At 40.4% G+C, this 14163-nt stretch overlaps 1 protein-coding gene across 1 annotated transcript in view; it reads right to left on the bottom strand.

Annotated features, from left to right (window-relative positions):
* The window catches only part of GRID1 (glutamate ionotropic receptor delta type subunit 1), a 484454-nt gene that overhangs the window by 38604 nt on the left and 431687 nt on the right, over window positions 1-14163 (bottom strand). Inside the window, exons 9-12 of the mRNA XM_066324528.1 lie at window positions 11490-11591; window positions 9924-10121; window positions 7729-8053; window positions 6335-6473 (exon numbers count right to left, since the gene is read on the bottom strand). Coding sequence (XP_066180625.1) covers window positions 6335-6473; window positions 7729-8053; window positions 9924-10121; window positions 11490-11591 — 764 coding nt within the window. The remainder of the gene's footprint in view (window positions 1-6334; window positions 6474-7728; window positions 8054-9923; window positions 10122-11489; window positions 11592-14163) is intronic.

The raw sequence follows: 14163 nt of genomic DNA, 5'->3' as shown, positions 1-14163 counted from the left end.
TATGCTAATGACTCTGACCAGTACAGATAAATTATATAAAATACACGTCATTTTACAGGGGGTTGGGTTTGGTTTGCAGGCAGCTGCTTCACTTCACTTCACTTCACATTTTTCCGTGTCATTAAAACGTGGAAAAAAAACCCCACTGGCCAACCTCTTCAATGGTTCAGACAAAGAATTATTTCCAAAAGAGAATTCTCTGTGGAGTTTTTCTTCTCCCTCCTGTTTTTGTCTTTAGAGATGATGGATTGGGCCGTTAGGAGATGTCTGAAGCTTTAAGGCCCTTTCTGTTTGATTTGCTATAGCAATAATTATTTTGCTTTTTTAATATCCTGCTATATTAAGTGGTATTTTCAGTTAATATAAGACATTGAATCAGCTTCTTTAGAGGAAACATAATAGAAATCTAAGTATCCTATTGAGCAAAAATCTTCCATTACTGTGCTATGTATTGTTTATCCCTTAGGAGTCAAATAGAAAATATAACCTGACAAAATAAGTCATCAGTGCTATCCATGTAATAAAAAAGAAACCTCATCCTACAACAAGGAAGGTGTAAGTCAGGGGCAGTGGGATTTAATGCATGCAGAAAGCATACAGCTGCTCTGTGGACAGCTGGGGAATAACCCACATTAATATGAGACAATCTGACCCAAAAGGTGACTCCATCCAAGCCGAGGAGAGCCTGCTGTCAAATATCAGATTTAAACCAATCCTTGTATGTTTTGATGGGGTGTCCTGAGGGCTGCTACTCTTGCTAGATTTCTGTCCTTTCAAAGCAAAAGGAAAAAATAATAAAGATTTTATTACCTGCACAGATGGTAGATTTTGCTAATGTTATATCCAAATCATTTTCTTCTCTAAACTGTGCATGCATCTGAATTTCAATGCCTCAACCCACCTCAGTCACAGAACTTTGCCGTAACCAGAACAAATGAAGAGATGCTATGATACAGGTCTCTCAAAAGTCAGTTTGGAGAGGTGTGGAATCACAGATCTCCTGGTTTGCCATTGATGTCCAATTTATGCCACATCTTTTAATGGCAACTGGAGAGATGGAATGCAAGCTTGATTTTCTGCTGTGCATTCTCATTTTTCTCAGAAAAATGTCCCTGGGAAATATTTGCACTTAGATGCTTGCCTGCTTGTTCAATTAGAGGAGTAATTAGGATCCATTTTAAACCGTGCTTGAATGGCATATGCCAACATTCAGAAAGCTTTTCAAAAGGCTCCAGACTCTGTGGCTCTCTGGGCAGCACCCACTGGGCAGCACCATCAATAGGAGTGAAAAGAAAAGACAAACAATGGGAGTTGGAGCACTGGCAGCAGCCCAGTGCCTTGTCCTGAACAGAGCCTGAAGGCGAATGCTGGCAATCTCTGCCCCTGAGCACTGCTGCCCTGCTGCATTTCCCAGGAAATTTCACCCCTGTGCTCCAGAGGGGAATGTTCTGGAAAGGAAAAAGTTTTGAGTTCTTCCATCTTTCTTACACTCATTTTTAGCCTTTGTTTTTTCTGGAGGGACTTAATCTAGTTATTTAATGATTGAAGCTTTTGCTCACAGGCCTTTAATAATAATCACAATAATTACTTTTTATCATGCTCATTCATACATGCCTCCTGCCAACATGCCTGAGGTGCTGCACAGACACTGCAAAACATAGTACAAATTAAACATAACAAAAGAAAATCCAATGAAATATTTAAAAAGACACATCTGATATTAACAAGAGAAAGGCTGTTTTCATACATGAGGAATTTCAAAACAAAATTGACGCGAATACAGAGAGATTCTGGTGAGGTTCTTGCCACCAACCCTATCAAATCCACTTAACTAGAGCAGATGAATTGTTTGTTCATTTCCCTTTGGCCAGCATCTTCCAAGTATTTTTCTCATTTTATTTTAAAATATTTTGAGACTGCTTCTGTTTTGTATGCAACCAGAAAATCGATCTTTTTTTGATACCTATAGCACATGACTATTACATGGTCATTTATGGCCATCATCTTTAAAAGAGCTAAACTGACAATATGCCATGTAAAAAAAAAAAAAAAATTATTACTGTGTTTTACAGGAAGAGAACCAAGACAGAGAGGAGGCTAAGCTTGCCAAGATCAAACAAAGCTTGTGGTAGAAAAAGAATCTGCCCCCAAGTCTTCCAAGTGTCGGCCTATCACCCCAACTAAGCCACTCTAAATCTTCAGCTGTCACCAAAACCCAAGACATTGGGGGATTAAAATACAAATAAGGGAATCTGAAATCATGAATCAATAGCTGTGATCTTAAAGCAGATATTTTATGCATTTGTATGCAGTCCATGAACACATAAAATACAGATGCCTCTCAAGGTATCCACAGCACGTGCAAATGTTAAAGATCAATTTGACAAAATCTTTAAACTCCTCTGAATTTGCAAATAGAATACCTTTTTATGTCCTATTTTTCTTGCATGATTCTTAACCTCTTGTCAGACAAGCTCTCCTAAACCTGAGTTTCAGAATATCTGTGCAGCTATTGAAACTGCATGTAGTCTGCTTGTTAACAAGAAATGAAGCTGGAATGTAAGTCACTGCTAATTAAACTCATAATTACAAATGGAAGGTCAGACAGCAGATCCAAGAGCTGTTTGAAAATGTAATAAGACAAAATAAAGAACAAACTCACATGAAATAATTCTGCCTTACTTGGCAGACTGACCCATCAGAAGACTCCTCAGCTGTATGCAGTACTGAAGGCAAATATTAGAATAGCAAATGCAAATCACTTGGGTTTAAACAAGTTTCTCGAGGATTAGCACAGGCTCTAAACATTACCTAGATTTCTACATTAAAAACAAAAACTGAGACTTTTTGAATCATTTACAAAGTTAGAACATTCATCATCATCTTCCCAACCTGAGCTCCAAAGTAGATGCCACCAGTAGCTGCCTTTCCTGTCCTCATACCGAACTGGATAGCCACTCTTTCCTCTGCCCATAAGGGGCCAGGAAATCTGCTTGCTGTGTCACTGCCTGGCCTGTGCATCTCCACAAAGGCAGAAATCCTGAGATAACCACAACATTGCCCATGTTCCCTGGCTGGGAGGTGGGGCACAGAGAAGAGGAGAAGTGCAGGAGGCAGTTTGGACAAAGGGATTAAGAAGGAGCATTAAAAGATCAACAGGGAGCAGAAGCACTGACCACTGCCAATTGCAGAACTGAGGGCAGCCAAGGAAGGCACAGCATGTTTCCCGTCAGCTTTGACCTCCTGAGGGGTAGAGGTTTTCATGTGGGTCTCAAACTCCACGTTTGGACCCATGCCATCACCACATGGCACCAGGGCGAGTGATGGGCACACGGGACACGTGAGGGGCAAGGAAACATGTGGTGTCATGCCAGACCAGAAAGGCAGTGCCTCTTCTTGTCAGCACACCTGAGATAAAGCCCTTCATGTTTTGGGAGAATCCAAGGAGAAGAACAGTTTTTCTTTCCAAGATAGGCACATTTCTCACTTGGGATCTAGGCACCCAGACAAAAAAATCCTGTTCAGGATTTACAAAGTATCTGTCAGGAAACAAATATAGGTGGCAGATCAAAGCTGCTTTCTGCCGTTCCTCCTACTGTGGGTATTTCACCTTTCTGTGAGCCACAGGAAGCCTCTGAAACTGCCAGCAGGGTGGAATAGCCTTGTGAGACTTGCCAACGACAAATTTAAAAACCAAAAAAAATTATTCCCTTATCAGCAGGCTTTCATCTGACAGGATAATTCTAAAAATCTGCCTTCCAACAGTTCAACTTCGCTTCAGTGAATGTCTCACCAAGCCTCTTCTAATAAATATTGTTTATGATTTCTATGACACACTTGTTTTGCAGTGAAATTGTGGAGGCAGTGATCACTGGGTTGATTGACAGCTAGTTATTCAATCAAATCTACTTTTATTTCACTATTCACAGACCATACATGCCAAATTTGATACTGAAACAGCTTCTATTAGGCATTTTGGAGAGGGCTTGGGAAGAAAATCAGTCTTGTAATGAAAATCTTAACTATGCTGCAGCTACTGCAGCACCATAATACTTATTTCTCTCCTGCTGGCAATTTGGAGGCAGCAGCACCGAACACCAGAGGACTCCTCTATGGAGGGAGAGATAACAGCAGACATTTACTGAAAGGATGGGGGTTGTTTTCTCTTAACAATGGAAGTGTACACAGATGGATTTGGTAGTTCTCAGCTGGTGAGCAAATATTCAGCTCTAGCTCATTGTGGCTCTTCGGGTGGGAAAAATGGATTTCACATAAGTATTCCTTTCTGGGTTCATGAAAGACAGAATGCAGGCAAGCTGAGTGGCAGAGTTAGGCAAAAACAGCCACTGCACATCATATGATGTGAAGCCAGTTAGAATGGGGAGCCGAGGCACAAGGCCACCATTAATTCAGGAAAGGCAGTAATTTACTTCCTCAGAAAAAAAATACTTGCTCTAAACTTGACAAAACATTTTATAAGCTGTTTCACCTAAAGTGTGGGGACATGAAAATCATAGCTCAGAGATGGATGAATGTTCAACAAGAGTTTCCAGAGAAACTGTTTCTTTACCCCACCTCCTCTCTCCAAGGCACCTCAGGAATGATTTGGGAGCCTAAGCCACAGCATCCAGGACCACTTTTGACACCTCAGGCAATATGAACAATCCACACTGTGGCTGACAACACCCACTAGAGATCCCTGCCCTTACAGCCAAGTAGGTGGATCATCGGCAGCGAAATTTCTGGCAACTTAAATTTCTTTTGGCATTTATATTCTGGTACCTGAATTACTCAGCTGATGATTTCTTACTTCTGCATCCTCGTCTGGTATAAGGGGATGTGATAAAGGAACTGGGAAGTGGCAGCTACCATTAGGCATAGAAAGGGCATTTAATTACTGTTCTCCAGCTGCCATCTCTAGAAGGGTGCCTGAATTCCATAAATGTGAAACAATCCTGAGCAGTTCCTTTACCCAAATAACTTCTCTCTTCCTCAAGATTCTTAGCAATGTTCTTTCATTTTAAGAAGGGGATTTAAAACCTTGTAAATGTTGTAACAGCTCAGACTCAAAGGCCTACTCTAAAAATCCATAGTTCTGCTCTTAAACCTCTCTTCTTTTTGAGATTCTTCAAGTAATTACTCCCCAACTTTTGTCCTCCTCTGAACTTTACCAAGTTTTGGAAAGTGCTGATTAGACCAAACAGAAAATTTCTTCAGCAGTGAAAGAAATAGAACCTTCAGAAAATTTTAAGAACACGATTAGTCAAGCTTTCTGGATAGCTATTTGTGCCTTGCTTTTCAAAAGCAATTTATTCACTCAGCTTAACCATATTCCCAGTACATCCAGGCATCACACATAGTTTTATTCTACATAGTTTCTCATGTATTTCCAGAAATTACTTGGAGTACTTATTTCTGTTACTGTTAATGCCCATTTAATATGGCAAACCTAACAGAAAGTGAATTTAAAACCGAAGACTGTAATTGGCCTGGCCTGGTTTGATGACGATGATGATGATGACATATCTACACAAAGCATTACATTGTCTGCGAGTGCATATTGGCAATCTAAAAATTGGAGATTCTGTTGAACTCATATTTAGAAGAAATGGACTTCTGTCCTTCTGTGCAGAAACCAATGACAAGGCAAAAGTGTTTAAGTGTCACTCTCACCTCAGTGACAATTCTTCTGTTTCAGGAAGTGAACACAAACATTCAATGCCAGTCTTCCCAACGCAACCTCAAATGAGAGCAGCAGCTTAACTGTGTCACTCTCTAACACCTGAAATCCTTGCCTCAGCACTCTCTAGAAGAAGAGTCTGTGCTGCACGGCTCCACTCCATCACCACCACATCAAATGTGAGATATCAGGCTCTAACCTTGGCAGCACTGAGTGTGAAATTTCAGTGGCACTCCCAGTACTGCATGCCAGCGTGAAGGTGAAAATTTTGTCCACATTTTGTGATAAAAAAAAAAAAAAAAAAAAAGAAGAAGAAGAAAAGAAAAAGAAAACCTCTAGCCTTTAAATTTGCAGAAAAAAAAGCCCCAAGTCACACACACACACACAAATCGAAACCAAACAATCAACAGGACATGAAAGATGCCACTTCTGGGAAAATACAGAATTAAAGTGCCACGGTCCCCTCCATCAGAATTGCCTGAGGGCTGTTGGAGTGAAAGTGAAGAGGGGGAGAGGAGAGAAAAACAGCCACTGCAAATAAGCAGAGTATTTTATTAGAGAGTTATCTCCTTCTTGCAAGAATGAGTGCTCAAATGGATAATACCTTCCTGTGAAATCCAGGTTTCCAGCTCCGTGTTAAGAAGAGGCTCTTACCTTATGGGATTATCCATCCTTGATACTGTGAGAAATGCTGCTAAATTCGCTGTGTAGGAAGAACACACAATAAGGGTGAAGAGCCACCAGCTTCCCATTACAATGCGCATCGCCACAGAATTGACACTGGATTCACCCCCTACAAAGACACAGAAACGGAGGGTCCCTCAGCAGATTCCTTTTACAATCACCCTCTGTGTGCCCTGCTGTGTTAAACTTCGTTGGAGTTCCTCTCTGCTTCCCCTCCAGTCTGCCCTTTCAGTGTGGGAGAAGCATTGCTTCTATTAAAGCTGATAATTCACAAGTATTTTCTCCAGTCAACATCTTGCCCTAGACAGTGTTCTAGAAAATCATCTTTCAAAATATTTCTCTTGAGAATTATTGAGGATCAAATCTATAGAACAAGAAAAATGTTCTAAATAAAGTTGAATGGTGAAGCACAACTAATATGCAGGAATTAAATCATTACAGTGTTCTGAATATAGTAATATTCTGTCTTCAATTACCCTTTCAGAATTGGGAAAAAAGCCCCACAGAACTGCCTAATGGTTTGTGTGCTATCTTTCCTGTATTTAAATCTGCAAAGACTGAAGCATTAGTGTCATTACTTGTTACCCTTGACAAGATTTCAAACCATGTGAAGATTTCTTTGCAGCAGTCTTCAAGCAGTTATGCTTGAGCATCGTTGGAGACTAAACCTTACCACAGAGCTGGTTCTACTTACTTCAGCATATGTTTGTGCTGATTGTATCTTACTGCACTTAAACCCATCTTAATGAGATGAGGGACCAAGTTTCATAGTAATAGGATGGATTTTCCAGCTGAAGCTTTAGAAGCTTGCAATCACAATGAAAAAAAAAAAAAGTAGAAAAAAGTTAACAACTTTACTGATATGTCAGCATTCAATAAAACCTGCCTTCCAAGAATACAACTAACATTACAGATATGGCACAAAAACTGTGTGGGCAGATTTTGTAAATGATTAGTTACAAAAATAACATTGTTAATGGCAGCAGTCCTATTGACTTCGGTAGGATCAGTCCCATGCCTAGAGTGTAAAGCTAGTTATATACTCAGTTCAAAAAACCAAGAGGTGAACTGTCTCACACGAGCTCAAAAACATATGCATTTGTATTTCTATTTATACATTAAACAATTAAAAAGGTGCTAATTTCAGAGCTGGAGAAGCATTCCAACTCTGCACCAAGCAGCTCTGTGGTTTATTTCTACTGTAACAATTTTGCCGGAGTGTGCTTTTCCTGGAATTAGCGAGCGACGGAAAAGGCGTAAAGAGACAGAGAGCCCCAACGTTTCCCACCTCCCCCAGAGAGGCCTTCCGTGGGATCTTCACCCATCTGGAAGGCCTGTCCCGCTGCCCAGGGCGGAGGGGATACCTTGCTGGACGAAGGCGCCGTAGACCACCCAGATGGCACTGTGCAGGGTGGAGGACACGGAGGGGCTGGGCTGGGCGGTGCCCTGCGCCCGCACGGCCTGGATGCGGTTCAGCACGAAGATCAGCACGCCCACGATGGGGATGGCCGCGGCGATGCATGCCCACACCGCAAAGTCGAAGGGGGCGAAGAGGGAGAAGATGTTGATCTTCTCCTCGGGCTTCTTGATGAGGATGCCCACGGAGTAGTCCATGTAGCGCTTGCTGAAGTCCACCACGCTCTCCCGCTCGGGGGTGATGGTGATGGCCGAGATGGCCAGGTCTGCCCTCTGCAAGACACACGCGGCACATCGCATCGCTCCCTGCCGCCAGAGTCCGGCCAGCACCAGAAGCTTTAGAGAGACAAGCGACTACTTGCCTCTCCTTCTGTAACTTAAAACATTTAGATGCATATTCAACTTTCACCATTTAAACGTTAGTTAATTGCACTGGTCTAAAGAAGAGTAATGAAATATAACCTGTCAAGGTACTCTTGAACAGAAAGCATGACCCTGACTCCTCTCTGGAGGAAGGGTAGCTTATCTAACCTTTATCCCCCATTTGTTTTCCAAAGGAGCCCTAAAACGCCAAACCATATTAAGCCAGTGCACTGCAAGCAATAAAGAAAGAAATACCATTTATTTAGCTTGTGTATCTGATATCAGGGTGGGAAGAGCTAATGTTTGTTTTTCTCTCTGCAGAATTGCCAACTTTACATATTCATGAAGAGATTTCACAGGACAACTGGGGAAAAGATTTTTTTTTTTTTTAATGAATAAAGTGATGGAAAAAGCTCATAACAGGAAGAATGCACAAAGGCATCTTTGTTCCTGAAACTGCTTTGACTTCAACATTTAAAACAAGTAGGTGTTGCATGTAGATAATCCTTAAAGAGAATGCACACTTGATGAAGGGTAAGATAGGAGTTAACAAATAAGATTCTCAAAGCTTTTGAAGAGCTTCAATTAGATTTTCAGTATTTTCTGTCTTAATAAAAAGAGTTCTCTTCAAAAAAACCAGAATATACATTCTGTTTCCTATCTCTAATTGCATTGGAATGTAAAGCCAATATTAGAGGAGGGAGGTTTGCTTTGAAACCCTTTGGAGTCTGTGGAATAAATGGTAGCAAAAATACCATTTAAAAATACCATAATAGATATTTTATTGCTTCAAAGAAAGCAATTTCCAAAGAAACTTAACAGGAGTTCTTACCTTATTTTTAAACCCATGAAATTCAAAGAGTTTATGTCAATGCAAAAATAAGTTAAAAATTCTTTATGCTCCCTAGCACCAACCAAGAACATCCTATTATCATACACGTTTGCTATTGCTTTAATTGCTTCTATTTCTTCCTAAACATCTCCTTACAGATACTGAACCACCTATTTACAAGATAATGAGAAAACTTTCAGTAATAACCTCCACTGCAGAAGAGTAACCTTTCCTACAAAAAGCAGCAACATGGACTATTAATTCCTTTGATTCCTCTTCTTGATTAATGCTTGTCCCGTGTCAGGTTTCAAGAACGTGAACAAAATACACTCATTTCATTCTCTGGGAGATTCTAACCTACAAACTCTACCCATTTACTTAAATGGAGTTCAATTAACTTACTCCTGGATTTGCAATACTGTAATTAAGAAATTTGGTCCTCTCAATTTTAAATGAATGAATAATCTTGAGACCAGTTTAAATTCTGATCCCCTATTACTGAGGCTACTTCTCCTGTTCGGGAGTCAAACTCATTGTCATTACTCATTGGTCTTTATTAAACACATAGTCACGGAATGACCAAGATATCCCATCTACAAACAATTTTCAAAGGCAAAATGACAAAAAATAAAATACTAGTAGTTAATATTTTAAGGAGACGACCTTGTTTTTCTTCTGTTTTCCACAGTCATTCCTTCACACACACAAAGATGACCTCTATTCTTATAGCAATGTAAAGACACAGATTTACACCAATATAATTTATGTCGAGAGCAGCTGGGAGCAAATAAAACAAGAGACTCTCTAGATCTTATCACATATACAGAGTCTTAAATTGCAGTTTATATCACACTCAAACCATCCACAGCTCAGAAACATTCTGCACTGGTGCCTTCATCCTAATCCATTCTCCTGTAATTTTTAAAATGCAGCATCTTCTCTGTGTACCTTGTTAATGAGTTCTCCAATCATGCCGTTCCAGGAGCTGTTTTGGAGCTGGTGCCCATACTTGCCATCAGGAGCTTGATATATCTCATACTTGAAGCCCAGATTCTTGGCCAGCGCATCCAGGACGTCAATGGAAAATCCTTTATATCGTTTTGGCTGCCCAAGGATGTTCTCTGCCACCATCACAAAAGGTTCTTCCTGAGAACAAAACAGTATCTTAACTGACACTTGAAACAAGATTTTTAGTTTGCTTCTCTGAGTGAAAGGGTGCTTTCTGAGTTAATTCTGGACTACTCGGCACAGATTTTTGAGATGCCCGTAATCTTCTGAGGCAAAAATTGTAGGTCCATGTGAAGCTTCCCAACCAGACACCACTGCCTCAGCACTTGAGTCCCACCCATCGCCTCGGTTTTTCCACAGCTCTTGAGAAGAAGCAGAGACTACAGAAGAAGTTCAACCCCAAATTCAGAAAGCTGTATTTTACATACAAGGCCTCATTTTTTATTCAGGACACATACTACTAAAACATGAGCTAAAACCACTGCAATTTTGTGAACATTTAAAATTTTGAAAATTCAAAGAATAACCTTCATTGGTACTCGTTTCTAGAGTATTTTAATTTAACAAGTCTATTTTGAGACCAAGGAAATGCAGCATTTTGTGGCATGTTTTCTGCTGGGGATGGGTGCCCTGCTCTCCTGCGGGGGAATCCCAGGGATGTTGGTGGCACAGCCACTGCAGCTGGCTGCCTTTGTAGCCTGGTACTGCCACAGAAGGGCTCTGCTCACCTCTCACACCAGCTACAGCACAAACTGAGGGAAGAAAACTGGGGGCTGGAGGGAGTGCCTTCATGTACATATGTACACTTAGGTACTGCCTATTTGTACCACGGTTCAGAAAAAGAGAATTGAAAACAAACAAACAAAAAAAGGACATCATATTCTGCAATCTGTAGGCTACAATATCTTGGCCAGGAATGCATTCAAGCCCTAATTTGCCCCTAATGTAGCACTTGGCTGACAGGAGCTTTTAACCACTCCAGACTTTAACAGACAGTAGTCCCAAAAGCGTAATGATTTTTTTGGAAAGATGACACTTTTCTAAAAGATATAGTTTATCTCAATGGGAATTTATGAGTTTGATGCAGAAAATACTTGATTAAATTTTACAGCCTGCAGTGTACAAGAGCCAAGATTAGATTATCATAATTGGCCCATCTGATCTTAAAATCCATGAAATGCTGGAAATTGCCTATCCAAGCTGGAGGATGGTATCTGGAATGCACCCCTGTGCATTCAGGCCCTGTGCTGGTTCTATGCCTGGTAGGAATTACAATGCAGAAAAACAGAATAAGCAAACAAACAAATGCTCTGTACCACTGACAGTGCACAGCTCCACATAAAATAATAAAGGGCCATCACCTATCTTCCTTGCTTCTGTAACTGATCATCCAAAAATACAGAACTGAAAATTATAGGGGAAAACACTGCAGGAAGCGCCCAGAATATTCAGTCAGACCCTTTTTATTTTGGGCATTTTGTGTCCTGAACTCAGAAAGGATCATACCAAGACAGTCACCACTTTGAGTGTCACTCCTTGTAAGTCGTTGCCCAGCCGTCGCTCTTGGAGGCTGCCGTTCAGTCCCTTCTCCGAGTCCCACGTGGCCAGCTGGAACAGAAAGTACCCACAGGCTGAAGCACTGCCAGGCAGGAGCCTCTCAGCATTTACAACAGGTTTAACAGCAGCCTGACCGAATCCAGAACTGATAGAGAGAGGTGGTGTGGCTTTTTTTAATGTAGAATTGGAATTGGTGCAATTCAGTGGGCAGACATAAACAATACCTTGCCTGAGTGTATGTTCATTGATGTGTGCAGTATAAATGCTCCATTATCAGCAGTATTTATCACATCATTTCACTTAGTGCACTCTGACATTACATTTCTCCTCAGTAAGTTTATACTGCCTGAGAGTCCTCAGGATTACCTGTGGTTGCACTATCCCAGATTTCCCTTTCTGCTCAGATCCCTGTTTTCAAATACCCTACATTTATCAGAGGCCAACCCTTTTTTTACAGTGTTTTAGCTCACCTGCAGTCATAAATTCTTGACGCGGGTTCTATGGCGTCAAGCTGTCTCAACTCACTTTTTCTTCAGCTCCTATCTTAGGTCCTGTTTTCTCTGTTCTTGCCCTACTTCTACATGATCTCTAAAACAATTACAGCCTCTTGAGCTCCCAGGCTCCTGATGAACAAGTATCTCATATCTACCAGATGTACCATATGTATGTTTTCAGGGTATCTCCCTGGAACATTACATCTAAATATTTCATTTTTCAATTACATGCATCATTTTAAAAATTCATTTTACTGCATTTTCTGAAGGGAAATACAGTTCAGTTCAATAGAATAGATTCAATAGAAAAGTCAGTCTTAAGTGACCTTTGGATTATTCAAACTAAATATGCTCCTGAGCAGCAGCAGCAGTCAGACATTCCTTTTGCCTTCAAACAGAATCCACAGTGTCATTTTGTTCAAAACAGACATAAATAGTATCAAGTAGAAACTGTTCTCTTTTTTTTTCAGCTGTATTCTTAAGCACCAATACTATGCTCACATATTTGGAAGCAGTGTTGTTAGCTGAAGGCATGCCCCGTAGAAACTAAACACAGTCCAAGATCTGTGAAATATGGATTCCTCCTGCCAGAAGCTAATTGTCATGTAACAAGTCAAAATCTTCTTGGAAAGAACTTCACTGGAAATGCCTATGGCTAGATGTCTTACATGATTTATTTCTGCGACTTCAGTTTTATCCTAAAGCCTCACAAATCAAATCAACAAATAAAATGTGATGGAAGAGATCTGTATAGTTTTATTTCTGTTTTGTTGCATTAAACTGATAAACAGGGAACTAGAAAAGAACAAGACATTCAGTGAATATTCAGCAACTATCACAACTGATGGAAATTATTCCACAGCCACCAGATCTTGAAAGCTGAGACGCAGGAGAGGAAAGACTTAAGGTACACCTCCTTTTATCCAGATGACCTGGAGGATGGAAGAGGAGAATGTATGAATAATTTTCTGCTTTCTAATGACACTCCTGAAAGCTAAAATATCTCAGATTGAACACTCTCCTCCTGTGATGGCAGTTTGGAGTGACAGAGGAGCGTCTGCACATCAAGTGTCTGCAGCAAAACTGGCAGATAAATACCTGTAGCCATGGTATCTTTTGAATTTGAATTTAGATGCTTGCTCTGGAATATTTACAGATGTTCCTCAGCCCTTGCTACTGCCAAACCAAATGGACAGATCTTACCTTTGACATAAATCAACATGGTTCAACAGACTTCAAAGATCAGTGTAGGTGGGTATAGCATCTACTATGCCTCAAATCTGTAAAGAAAGCTTACAAAGAAGGTTTAAACCTTCTTTGCTTGTCCTTGGCATATGATCGAGTTTTTTGCCAAAATGGCTTGCAAAATCTACAGGTGATGATTAAATAGTCATAAAAATGGGAAATGTAACACATTCAAGTTTACTTCATCACTGGTGGACTGACACATCAGTTTTTTCTCTTACACATGTACCTTTCAAAATCTTATTTCATAAAAGGGCCTTAGACTTCTCAGAGTGACAAAAAATACTGGAGATGAGACAGTGTAAACCCATGAATTTATTCTTTTTTTTTCAAAAGGAGCAGACAAAGATTCTTCTTCTATGCAGGGGTAAGTGCAAGGAGAAAGAGCATTTTTTGCTTCACAACAGTGCTCCCTCCAGAGTACTGTACTACAAACTTTTCAGCCACTTAAAAGCAAACTATAGAGATAAAAATCATAAACGGAACATAAGGAAAGCCATTTCCAGAGGGGATTTTCCCTGTGCATCCTTGTGCTTTGGAACACTCCATTTGCTAAGAACTGTGCCAATTTTATCTTCCACTTCTTGCAGACAGAATTTTCTATATAGGACTGATGTATTTACAGATATGTATATCAATCTGTGACAGCTGACCTGCCAAGATCAGTGCCTGAGAAACTGAATTTCCAGCACGGCTACACACCATGAGTACTGCTGTTAACGCCATTAGAGTTTCATTCTTTGTAGAAATATGTACAGATTTCCTACCAGAAGTCTGTAGCCAAAGGTTATAGCAGAGCCATCATCAGCTGATAGGAGATAAAGAGCTTTTAGATGTGATCATGAGGAACAGCTGCTTGCAGAATCAGCACTTGCAGGATGTGT

The sequence above is a fragment of the Sylvia atricapilla genome, chromosome 8 (genome assembly GCF_009819655.1).
Source record: "Sylvia atricapilla isolate bSylAtr1 chromosome 8, bSylAtr1.pri, whole genome shotgun sequence".
Lineage (NCBI taxonomy): Eukaryota > Metazoa > Chordata > Aves > Passeriformes > Sylviidae > Sylvia > Sylvia atricapilla.
The sequence above is the reverse complement of the archived record's forward strand: the minus strand, read 5'-3'. Positions and strand labels throughout refer to the sequence as shown.